General features: G+C 39.7%; 1 protein-coding gene across 2 annotated transcripts in view; it reads left to right on the top strand.

Annotated features, from left to right (window-relative positions):
* The window catches only part of SHANK2 (SH3 and multiple ankyrin repeat domains 2), a 240978-nt gene that overhangs the window by 108457 nt on the left and 119447 nt on the right, over positions 1-13074 (top strand). For both annotated transcript variants that reach the window (XM_041459183.1, XM_041459184.1), the window contains one exon: positions 6746-6821. In XM_041459183.1, coding sequence (XP_041315117.1) covers positions 6746-6821 — 76 coding nt within the window. The remainder of the gene's footprint in view (positions 1-6745; positions 6822-13074) is intronic.

Consider the following 13074-nt stretch of genomic DNA (forward strand, 5'->3'; position numbering starts at 1 on the left):
TCTAGGAACTTCCCACGTATCTCCCATGTTCAGCAGCTTCTTATGTATTCAAAATTTTATCTATTATTGAAGGCAGAGAATTTGACAGATCATTGATCCTGAGTACAGCTGGCGAAGATTTAAACTTGAATGGAGCTTCTTGTAAGGGAGGAAATTGAGGGGAAACATTTGTATCACCATTGATGATAAAAGTCCATAATAACTCTTGCTGAAACTTGCTGTACATGAAAATTAATGATTTTTGAAATTGAATAGAAGAATGGCTTTCCAGCGCCTGTTTTTCCTTACTCAGCCCAAAATAATTCCCCATCTGTTCTTTCCAACTCAGAGTGCTCAATGACCTTCTCACAAGCAGTTGGTTGTCTTTGTGGCACTGTAAACATGTCTCAGGTAGGAACAATCCCTGTCATGCTGAGCAGACCACAGCTCCTGCCACACAAGCAAATGCAGAGTTGCTTCACAAACCTCTAATGGAATTTCCCTAAATTTAATGCAAAGTCTCTCTGTCAAGGCAAAGTCATTAAGCCAGCTTTCACCTGGCACCTGCCCTTTGCTACAGGCCATCATTCTGGGTTGTGCTGCTGCCATCAGTAAGAACACTGATATTTGCAGGCAATATTTGAACTATTTGCTGGGAGGATGAAAAATGTAAAATACGGCGTTATGATTAAAAACATTCGTACCCTGAGTCAGTTCTAAAGAACTGGAACATTACACCACCTGAGCTTTGTAAGTGAACAAACCATCCTGACCTTCAGGATAAATAACATTTGCAACAGATGATAGTGCCAGCAGGCAGCTCATCAAGACTTCTTTGTTCTCCCTGAATTTGAAAAACAAGATGCCTTTATGTGTGCAGGAGCACTTTGGGATTGACATGGAGAGGTGGTTTTTATGAGGCAGATGTACATATTGTCAGGCCACAAGTACAGGTTAGGCAAAGTGCACCAAAGTTGCTTTGTTTTGGCCTGACTTGGTAAAAGCTGGGTATTTCAGCAAAAATCAGACTAGGTGCAGGTGGACGAAAGCCATGTTCAGCTGCTAGAAACTCTGAGGTCAACATCCAGCTTTTTATGAGCTCTTCACTCCTTTGCTTTAAGATGCATTTTACTCGGTTAGGCAAAGAGGGGGGGAAAAAAATCTGTCCTCTGCCAATTAATTTCCTTTTATGAGATCACCCAGGGCTGTGTCTGTGCCTGTCCCAGACAGAGTGGCTTAATCCTCTGCATTAGCTGAGACCATGGGCACAGAGCTGCCATGGATGGCTTGGAAATGAGAGGCAGAGGGAATGGAGACCCTCAGAAACCAAACAGGAGAACTTAGGGAAAGCTCATGCAACCATTACCACATTTGGAAAATATTCTGCAAATGAGGGAAGAGCTGCAGAATCCCAGGATAGTATAAAGAGCTGGTAAAGTTGTCAGGACAGTAAGAAGCAAGGGCTTCCTCAACTTCTTGCTGGGGTTTTATTTTTCAGGTATAAGTAAGCTTTTTGTTAAATTAAAGGGAAAACTGATGACATGGGAAACACTGTTCTTCCATAACTGCCTCTCCAGCAGGTCCAAGTTGCATATTTCAGTTATTAAGGTTTCCCTTGCAAACAAACTTGCTGATTCACTCCATTGATCAGCCATTTCAGCGTCCTTTGTGGGTAAATGAATTCACTGCATTCCAGCTAATCTTCCTCTAAGGATGAAGAAGGGAATCAACACTCAGTCTTCCTTTCTTTTTCTGAAAATAAGATTTAGTAGGGGAAAAAAAAAAAAAAAGGAAAGCAGAAGGACATCCAAGGATTTGCTATTCCACTCAAGTTATCCTTGAGACATTTTTATGCTTATTCTCAAATCTGAAAGACTTCAAAAACCACATAAGATTTGCTATTTCTCAGCTTTAACTGAAAGAAAAATTGGTTGAGAGCATCACATCAACTGAACACTGCGACTTAAAAAAACCCAAAACATCCACATACTTAAAGGGAAGAAAGTGAACCATGAATTAAAGGTTTTCATTAATTTCCCATTTATAATGCCTTCATCATATGGTTATTTTCTCTTGATGCTCACAGTTTATCCCTTCATATGAAGCATCAATGTTTTTACCTCAGATTTGAAAAGATATGAAAAGGATAGTGAAGTTTCTTCTGAATCCTTGGGTGGTACATACCTGCAGATTTCACTTTCATGAGTTTTTATAACCCTTTATCAGAATCAATGATCAAACAGTTAATAGAGAAAATTTCCATTTCTATTTTTTCATTCCATTTTTGGTACATTTTTTAGAATCCATAATTCTGCTCCACATTATTTGGAGGAGGATCCCTGAACTTCATCTTTCCTATGGCTCAAATGAAATGCTCAAAGGAAGCAATAAGAAATGTCGTGTTAAACAATTGTATCATAGTCTGGAAAAAACTCACTTATCACCATTTTAACGTACTATATTCAGATTTGATCAATCTCCATTTTCTAATGGGAAACAGGATTAAGTAAAATAAGTTACTGAGACTTCACAGTTTGTGGTATGAAGAGTATTTTTATCTTTTAATGTGATTATTTTCTGGAGCATCATTTGGTATGGCAGATATTTTGGATATACTTGGGATAGAAAAATGTGTGCTCTCCTTAGTGATGTTTTCAATCCCATGAACGTTTTCTCCACTTTTTCTTATGGCCAAATTTGGATCAATTTAAGGAAAAACTCATAAGACAGGACCCCTGTCTTGTTGCAAACCAGTACAAGTGTCCTTGAATAGTGAATATCTGCTGACTTTATTATTAGACTGCTTTCCTCAGCTTTGAATGGTCTAACCCAGCATAAATGGTTGGGAAAGGGTTTTTCCTCCAGGAAGGGGAAGGTGCAGAGGGAAGGCCTTTAACTGCCACTGTTTTGGGTGTTGTACCTGCAGAGTGCTGTACCTGAGCTGCTCTGGCAGAGAACATCTATAAATGTCTGTTGGGAGTGAAACATCTCCCAGGGCTGTCACTGGGGAAGAGGGAAGGAAGAAGGAAAAGCTGCATGTTTTGGGGTGGGGATAAAACCCACCTTTACCCACGAGTGGTATCTGGGGAGAGCCTGCTGCTCTCTTGCCTCCCAGTATCACAGCACAAATTCTGCTGTAGCACTCCTGTTTCCTCTGTTCATCCTGTGGACATGCTGGTGACTCGGATCCTTTCCTAGAGTGCTGGCAGCTCTGACAGCATCCCTGCTGGCGGAGCATCCCGTGCAGTTTCCTTGGAAACACGGCGCTGAAATGCCCTGCCAGGAGCAGCAGGGAGGAGACAAGGAGTGGAGACAGTTGCTTTGGGATTTTTTCCCCCTCTGTGGGAAATCTTGGATAACTAACTAATATGATTAAGTAGAAGTTGTTTATTGTATATATTATGTACTTATTTATACATTCTAGCTTTACTGCACACGCTGATCACGCATCTCTTGGTTGGTGTCACTATCTTGTTCACACATTCTGCATGCACTTCTCAGAGTATGTGATTGGTTACAGTCCAGGTGTTTCACAGCTCTCTGTTATCTAGTTATCTATCTCTGTTATCTAGTTCTTGTGGTCTTGGTATTCTGTTTCTCAGCCTCTTTCTTAATTTAGCACAATTTATGTCTTAGTAACCTTGACAAATTCCAGAGGGTGTTGATGAGAATAACTAGAAATGGTTTGGCTGGGGCACACAGTGGCCTAGATCTTGCAAATACTTTGCTACAGCCCTCCTAGTTCTTTACCTTCCAAAGCAATATCAAATATGTAAGCAACCTGGTCCAAGCAGGAGCGTCAGGGTGGGAGTCGGGCTGGCTGCTGGAACAGGCCCACAATTGTGATGTGGGCTGAAACAGTGCACAAGTGGCCTAACATGAGTGGTTTAGAGTCCAAAATTTATTTCTTGCTTTTCATGGCAGTGATCTTTGAGCTTTTGAAAACGTCTGCAAGATCTGTTGGAGTCTTGTGGTCACTTACAAGACTGAGACAGAGAATCTACAGGAAGTCCTACGTTATTTGGAGGAAAGCCCTCTCTGCTGCTGAGGTAGAGAAAGGAGGAAATGTTTTCCACCTACACTTTCTCAGTGCTCACCCCTCTTTGAACTCTATAAATTACATTCTGGAAGGGCAGGGTTTGAGCCTGTTGCTTACTGAGATGTCTGCAACAATAAATGATTCTAATAAAGAAACAGCTGGGTCTTTATTATTTTGATTGCCACTATTGCCAAGGGCACACAGCTTATTTCTGCTGCAGTTCCACAGGCTTCAGTGGAAAATGGACCAGGAAAAAAATGTTGTGTTCTTATGGTATTTACTCTGGTAAAATATGGGCTTCTCAAAAGATCTAGAAATTTCAAGTGATATCCCAATGTTTCTGTCTTTTGTCAATGTAAAGGAAACTGGACTGTTTTTGAAATCCCTGGCATTATGTTCTACCTCTTAGAAAAACTTTCTGAACTGATCCAACTTGATGTAGTGATTTTCATCTGTGGTGACAAATATTCCTCTCAGTAAGAATGCAGTATTATTAAAATAATTATCTTTATTAAAATAAAACTGCTAAATAATGTGTTTCTAGACCTTCATGTCCATATCTTCTTGCTGGTCTTTCTAATCTGTCTGCAAGAAGTTTAAGAAGAAATCCTCAAAAAATTCTGTGGGTAAAAGCTTCTTATATAATGATGGGCTTGTTAGTGTTAGGCGGTCCTAACTTACTGCAAAGCATTTTGAGAAAGAGTTCTAGTCTTAAGAAAACCTAGGACATAAGAATGGGTACAAATCCAGGGAAACCTGGAGCTAACCCTTTGGTTCAAATATACCTATAACAGTGTTACTATGCTATATTTGGTTTGAATTCAGAACAGCATTTGTTAGGCAATTGCCTATGGGTTCTTTGTGTTCTTTTGTCAAGTCAGACAATGGAATCCTTTTCCTTTTTCAGTCCCCAGTTCATTCTGATGGCAGATTCCTGGTCCCCCCCGTCCCTGCTCCTGGGTGTCTGTGCTCATGCTGTGTGATAGGGCAGCCTGGAATCTGTGTTGGAGGTGAGGGAAAGAGGGTAATTAGGGAACTTAACACAGCAGCCTGGGAAACTGCCACTCAGCCTCGAGTTCAGTGCCTTGCAAGGCTTCTGTTTTCCCAAATAATCCCTGACTGCACACAGAGGAGTGGGGGGAAACAGTGGGGTGGCAGAGCCGGGGAGCCAACCCAAGCTGCAGCTGAAGAGTGCTGGCTCTGCAGTCCTGAGGAGCTGAACAAAGCTCTCTGTCTTGCTGTGCCTTCCCATCCCTCCCACCCACTTTGTATTCCTTATAGCACTGAAATATCATGCTATAGAAAACAGATTCTGCAGGGGGAACATCTGGCTCCTTAAGGCTCAAGCAGTTGGTTTAAGATTTCGAAATGTTCTTCATCGTGATTTATTTCTTGTAATCATTTCTGAGGGACTTCTGAGAACAGGTCAAGGGGAAACTCAAAGTGGACTCCAGGTTTATGATTTTCTTTGTTTCTTCTGTTTATGTCTCTTGGTATGAACCTGATTTTTAGAGTGGCATGAAAAAAAGAATGTTGCTTGATGGGGAACAGACTGCAATTTGTGCAGTAGGAGCAGGATTTTGGGTAAAGGAAAGGCCTTTTAGGCAGAAAATACAGGTTGTAGGTGAGTGACAAGGGGACAAAATAAACTAAACTATCAAGTAGAGTTCATATTATAATAGGAATTTTCTCCCTCTCTGGCCATCCTGTAGGATGGATGCTGGCTGGTCTCCATAAAATATATATAAATGTAAATATTTTTGGTTTTTCCTAATACTGCTTTTCTTGGGCCTTGCCAATTGGTACACAGCTCTGAAGAAACAAATTTCTTACTCTTTTAGCCAGCTGCAACCTTCATGTACATTTCCAGCTGGAATTTCTCTGTATTATGGGTGTGTTTGTATTTATGCCTCCAGCTGGGGGCATGATCCAGTTACATGTCAGCTGCACGGGTTAAAACAAGGAAATAAGCATTTTTCCCACCCTTCCTCCCAAGGTCTGCCTCCCAGGACTTTCTCCTGCTCCTTGGCTGTGTTCAAAGCCCTTCCATCCTGCTCTGATGTTCTTTTTCTCTCTGCAGGCTTACCCTTGGTCATTTGACAGCACAAATCTCTCAGTCATTTGTACCATCCTTAAAAGCTGTGCCACAGAGGTGCTGAGCCTTGAGGGCTCTGGCTGGCTTGGAGAATCAATAAAATCTGTTGGGATTGTGTCAGGCTGTCCTTCCATGGAGAATCCCTCAGCCTGGCAGATGAGACTTGGATGGTCATAATCTAAACCAGAAACTTTTCCATCTGATTTTTGATGTCTCTTAGCCAAACCAAAGGTGATTTCGTTGGAGGACCAGCCTGTAGTTAGGCAAAAAATATTGATTTGCATATTCTGGCTATTTTCACAACCTTTCTGACATCTATTGCAGATTTTTCTTTCTTTCTTCTTCTGTTTTGCCTTTTAGCTATAAAAGACCCAAATATTGGACACAAAAGTTTTTGCCACTGAGAATGTGAGTGGAGCTTTAAAACTTGTGAATGATGTGATTCATGATCTCCAAGAAGTTCTCCTTATTCACTTGATGTGTCTGATGCCATAAAGGAATATCTCCAAAGCCAACCATTTTTCTAAAATTCCTTGAAACTACGTTCATTCACTGTGAGGGAATATAAACAAATACTTCAGCACTTGATTAAGAAATACAGAAGTATTGAAAATTCTTTTTTCTCTGTACAGAAACACGAACAGATAGAACAAAGAAGCTGTTTAGACACTACACTGTTGGATCCTATGACAGCTTTGATGCTTCAAGGTAAGAATTTTTCCTTTTGGTTGCAGTCTGTTTACAAAACCTTCCCAGGTTTTATTTAATTGCTACTTTTGGTTTAGGCTTTGGCGGGAAAGAGGGAAGCAGATCACTAAACAGAACTTCTGAGGGTACCATTTTACTTCTAAATTGGTTTTTATTGCAGTTTTCTTTCTTCATATGGGATGGATGTGGAAAATTCGGGAGCAGTGAAGTCATGAGTTTCACTGTTTTGTTTTGGGAGTGGTGAAAGAGATTTGTTGTTCTGAACAGTAACTTTGGAACCTGAGTAGAACTGAAGCTGCTGGAAATGAGAAATCAGATTATTTATTTATGGAGAATTCATGATTTTTAAGCAGGTTCTTCTTCCCCATGGATATATCTTGAAGATACAGGTGACTGCTGGTAGAAAGGATGACCTTCAAAACACAGAACCTCAGTTAGGTTTTGGTGTCTTCTTGAGAAAGTTTTGGTGGCATACTGGAATTATTACGCTTTCCTCCTGAGTGTCCAATTACAATTACAGCTTAGGTTTGTTTTTTTCGTTTGCAAGGAAACCACATTTATTGTAGGAGAAAAACTCTGAAATGTGTAAAGCAACGGCAGCGTTTCATGTGACACAATACTTAAAAAAAAAAAAAGGTAACTGTTGGTTTTGTTCTGTGATCTTAGACTTTGTTCTGAGGTTCAGACATAGCTTCTATGTGAGTTGAAGAATTTGGGGAGGGAGTTCCCAGTTGGACAGGATGTGATTGACCGGGGGAGTCTGCTGACAGTAATGTTGCTGAGAAAATCTGTGAGCCCATACTCTGAGACAAGCTTTGCAGAGCAGACTCAGTGGTTACTGGGGACATTTGCAGTGAGAAGAGTTGGCTTTTTGCAAGGTTTTTTGTGTGGTCATTAGTCTACAAAATCCATATCCTTGTCTCTATGTTTCACTGTGAATGGATAGGGTTGTTTCTGCAAAAGAGAGAAGCTGTGTCGTGCTGCATGTTGCTTCAGAGATGTCAAATAATTCTACTTGGAAACCTCCTGCTACTTTCCAACAAAAGTTTAGGGGTTTTTTTTTTTTCCATTAGGAAATATCAATTCTGGAAACCTCCTGCTACTTTCTAACAACAGTTTTGGGTTTTTTTTTTTCCATTAGGAAATATCAATTCCACCAAAACCTTCCTTTCCACTTTTTTTTTTTTTTTTTTTTTCCTTGCATGAGGGGGTTGTTTGTTTATTTCTCTCTTGTTTTGAAGTTTTTTTTCTAAAGGTATTGGGTTTGTCCAGTGCAACAGTAAAGCTCTCAAAAATATATATCTTACCTGATTCAGGACTGAGCAGGAGAGATAATCATGAAAAAAATGAACTTTTTACAGCCTTATATAAATTAGTTAGGAAGTGTGTCTGCAGTTGATATCTATTAATTGTCTGAGTAAAGAGAGGGACAGCAACAGAGTTCTCCTGACAAAGTTTGGAAGAAAACTCTCCTTGAGTTTCCACAGAGAATCTAAGACTCAGTGGCTCCATTTGGAAGGGTAATAGTGGAAATTAAGAGGAAAAGGTAGGAGAAGGCAGAATTAATATGAAATTCTAAGAAATGCAGTGGAAAGGTAGACTTGTTTAGGACTTTTTTTTCAGCAAAGAATAGTAAATCTAGAACTTTTGTAAAGTAACACCAGGAAAACTAAAAAAAACCAATAACACACCAAGTTGTGTTTCAGGTACCTGACTGAGGCTGCAAATCAGCTGTTTGTACCTCTGAACGATGATTTCACTGGTGCTTGTGCATTGCTGCTAAAGCAAAGAGAATTTGCATTTCAGAACCTGTCTGGAGATTAATGTCTCTTGGTGGTACATCCAGATTTAATTCCTCACAAGGGCTTCTTCAGGAAGGGGAATTATTCAAAGAGGCAAACAAGGTGTGAAAGTGAGAGCAATTTTTGATATTGCCAGATTTGTATTGCTTTGATTACTTTCTCTGTTATCATTTCGTATCAAAGTCGGGGAAGAATACATTAGAACAGATTTAATGCTGGCAGCAAAGGTTTCATAAACATTTGTCAGAAGGCAATTGTGCCTCTGTGCTAAGAACAGCTCTGAATCCAAAGTACTAACAAAGCTGATCCAGTTCCTTTCCAGAGACGTGTGGGGGAGTGAGGGGAAGTGTCTGCTCCCTTCCCTCTTTCCTTCTCCCTCCCAAAGGGCAAAAATTGCTGAGTAGAAACACTCTGTTCAGAAATCTATATTAATGGGCTTATTCACATGCAGGAAAATACATTGTACATGGCATTTTTCATCTTGAGGAAAATGTGCAGCTTGAGTAATGAAGGTTCATTAAATCCTATTTCAGCTTTGCATAAGAGATCAGTTACCCATACATTAACTTTGGGAAGATGGGGAGGATGCTTACTAATGTGGAGAAAGGCACTGAGACTTGCTTGCCTGTGCAAATAGTCACTAAATATCATACAAGTATTATATAGCATTTGAAACTACCAGGTCTGATGTATTATCTGCCTTAAATACTGATGACATGTCCTCAAAAAGGAAGAATTTCTTCTTAATGTCTGTCCTCTTTCAATTTAAATTCCCACTCCTTGTCCTAAAGAGCAGATACACCACTGAAACTGCAAGGAGATAATGCAGAATTGCTGAAGTGAACATCTCGGAAGTTTTCTGTCTTCCCTGGGTTTGTCAGCAGTTAATTCAAATGAAATTATTTGTAGGGCATAAATGAGTTAATTGATCAAGGTTGAATTCCAGTTTAATAATTGAAAGTATTGCTAAGGCATAGAATGGATGTTTGAATTTTAAAAAATTTAAAAAAAAATCTTTATTTTTTAAAAACTTAAAGCTAAGGTAAACCTTTAGATAGTACCATTTTTTATCTGCTTTTTAACTGAAGTAAGGGAATTGATTAATTCTTTCAAGGTGGGACAGTGGATTGTTCAGTCAGGAAAATATGTGGAATAAATTAGTTGTTTAATTTCAAATGTAAAATGTTATCACCCTTTTAAATGGAAAGGGACTGTTAATACAGTGATAACTTTTATACTCTGGAGACATAAATGATATGAGACATAGTGTGATGCTATGTAAAAATTATGAACTTGGTGTGATGGAAAACATGATCCATTGTCCCCATGAGTTTGGGAACTTTAGGACATGACAGTGGAAACTTTTCCTACTGCATTCATTGCATCATCTCCCACCCCCAGCAGAACAGGGCAGCAGCAAAAGTCAATAACACAACTGAATGCCAACATCAAATCTGCACATGAATGGGAGGTCCCCTGCCTATTCTGTGTCTTTCTTCACAGAGTTATTGACTTTCACATGGGGGTTTTCTCCAGACTCTTTAACTGGTTCCAATCCCTGCGTGGCAGAAGTTTTCCTGGTGCCAGCAGTATTAAGGAGCTCACAGGAGAGGACATGATGACAAATAACCTTTTCCAAAGCCTGGTTGCTATCACATTAATGACAGGACCAAATTGATTTGCCTTGTGGTTTTTGTTCTGTTTTTCTGGAGGAAGACAAAGAGGAAAACAGGATGGTGTAATCTGTAAGAAAGCTTAATTAAAGGCTTAATTCATTCACCCTACTGTCCCTACTTGGAAGTCAGGTGGCAACATCCATGTCCCATGAACGTAGAAGCTGACAGGGACAACTCTTCAAAAGCCAATTTACATGCAAACACCTAATAAAAAACTGAGATTCTTCTCAGAAGTTCTTTCCAGGCCATTCTCTGTTGCTGTTCTCATCTGTGCTGTTGGATAGAGCAGCATAAGATTTATTCCTGAGCAGCTCAGAGAGACTCCTTGGCACAGCTGAAGCTGTCTGCCCCTGCAACTCAGCATGCTGTGGAGAGCTTGGTTATATTTTTCATTTTTTTAGCCCACAGAATGTGCCTGTTGGATACCTTTGTCCCAAATCTGTGATGTTAAGTGGTGCTGTCTTGGTGGTTCAAGCATTACGTGTGTTCCACACCTATTTTAGTGGAAGTTCTCAGTCCTATGCAGAAATACATTCATCTGGTTTCATGTGGATATTTTACATAAATAATCCTGCCTCTAGAGAAATGCAGTTGCTCATCTCTTTAAATATAGATTTTTAAATAATAAAATATAGATTTGAAACAGATGGAAAATTTTAGTGGAATTCTGGCCATTGCAAGTGGTGAGGAATGTAAGACTGATGTGAAGCAAAGGGATTTTCTCCTCTGTTATGGTGGCCCCGTGTCCCTGGGGTGGGGAATTTGGCTTATGTGCTTGCTGAGTGCTACTTGCTTGGCAGCAATCCACTAAATCCTGGCAAATGGATCCTTGCAAAAATTGAGGGAAGGTATAAAAGCTGTTGTTATATTTTATATCCTGCTTCCACATTTTCATGTTGGTTCTGCCTGGGCAGAACAGAGAGAAGTGTTGTTACATGGAAAATAAATGGGATTTTCTGAACTGGAGTAAGAACTAGATGATATGGGATTGGAACTGAATGATCCTTAAGGATCATTTCAACCCAAACCATTCTAGGATTCTGTGAACTGCTCTTTTGTTTATTTGTTTGTTTTGTGTTGGATATCACCAGTTCCACTGTACTGTTTCCTGGGAAGTCTGTACTGTTCAAGAGATCTCTTGAAGGAAATGGGAATAAGGAGATTAACATGGTTATCTTCACTCTTAACAATAAATCCACAATCTGGGATTGACATATTGATAATAAGTGGAAGGTGATTTTACAGCTGTTTTTACCTGCAGGCATATATTTTAAACATAGTCCTTGGTTTCCTCTGGTGGAAATAAGTAAAACCAGCAGCATTTTAACTTCTTTTACCTATACACGTGGCTCAGTTTTTTGCCTAGAAGATGGTAACAAAAATATCTGAGTATGCTTATCATAGTAATTAAATATAACCCCGTGAGACAGTGATGTGGTTACATCTGAAAGCTCTCTGTGATTTTAATGATTTAAAAATCTCTGCAGATGTGATATCACGGTTCTTTTGGGCACAGAGAATGGTCAGCACGAGCCAAATTGTAGGGAAAAAAAGTATGTAAAATGTTTTTTGTGCATGTAATCTCACCTGATGTCTAAAGGTATTTTGTTGGACTTGCCTGTTGTCTGTTCTGAATTAATTAATTAACTGTGAGTATAACAGCCTGATAGCACTGAGCTGCTCTTAATGTGAGGCAGAAAGGCAAGGGTAGCTCAGTCTTAATACCTTGTACCTCATTAACTTGAAGAGCATAATTTGATGCAATTTGAAGAATTGCATATGTATTTAAGCCATAATTAACGCATTGTAGCCTCTGTGGAGCAGGTGGAGATGTAAAATGTGAAGTTTTTCATTTATAGTTATTCAGTTTCTAACGGAAATTCCTTTGGTTGCTAATAAACAACTTTGCACTTTGCCTCCCTTGCTGTTGTGTGATGCCACGATGGAGCTTTTTGTGCTGGTGGCAAATATTGAAAGGAATTGCTGAAATAGGAAGTAAAAAGGGTGTGTGTGTGTGTGCATCTGAATTGTGGTGCCTCTCCATCTAAAACTGTACTATAATTGCACTATTAAGGTCTAATACAATTATGGTAAGATGCAAAACACTACTGTGAGTGATAAAAGTTTCCATTAGCTTCTAAGTGCATTTTTAAGTTCTTTGCTGCCTTAACAGTGAAGTTTGCTCAACCCACTTCAGTAAGATTCCAGCTTTTAGCAGCCAATGGTTTGGTAACTAATGACTAAAATGTGTCAGGCACGTTCTGGACTACATGTTTTCCTCAATTTTTAGTGATAAGTGTTAGCAAAGAGAGATCAAGGACTGAGAAAAAAAAAAATACACAGCCTTTCCCAGATGTAGAATTACAATGTGCCTTCTGAAAAACTTTTAGAAAATTACCTCTAGTGCTAGTCCAGACTTAACTGTGTGCCTGGGGTAGAGAAGATGCTGCTTGCAAGGGCTGGGATTTGGGGGCTGTGCCATTTCCTGCACAGTAATTGGTACTCCCAGGCTCAGCAGGATTTCCTCTGCAACTCCTCCGGCCGGATACTGGAGGACAGCATGGATTTAAATGTCACCACTGAAAGCAGCAGCCTGTGTCCTGTGCATGAGGGGGAATAAAGTGGTTTTTTTTTTTTCTTTAAATTAGAATAGAGGAAATGAAAAAAGAAAAGAAAAAGGAGTGGAGATGCAGAACAAGTTTGTGAGGGTGTGACACCAGGTTGGTTAGAAACAAGAGCCACATAATCAGAACAGAGGAAAATAGGAGATTCAAA

The sequence above is a fragment of the Pyrgilauda ruficollis genome, unplaced genomic scaffold, assembly GCF_017590135.1.
Source record: "Pyrgilauda ruficollis isolate IOZ18807 unplaced genomic scaffold, ASM1759013v1 scaffold132, whole genome shotgun sequence".
Classification (NCBI taxonomy): Eukaryota; Metazoa; Chordata; class Aves; order Passeriformes; family Passeridae; genus Pyrgilauda; species Pyrgilauda ruficollis.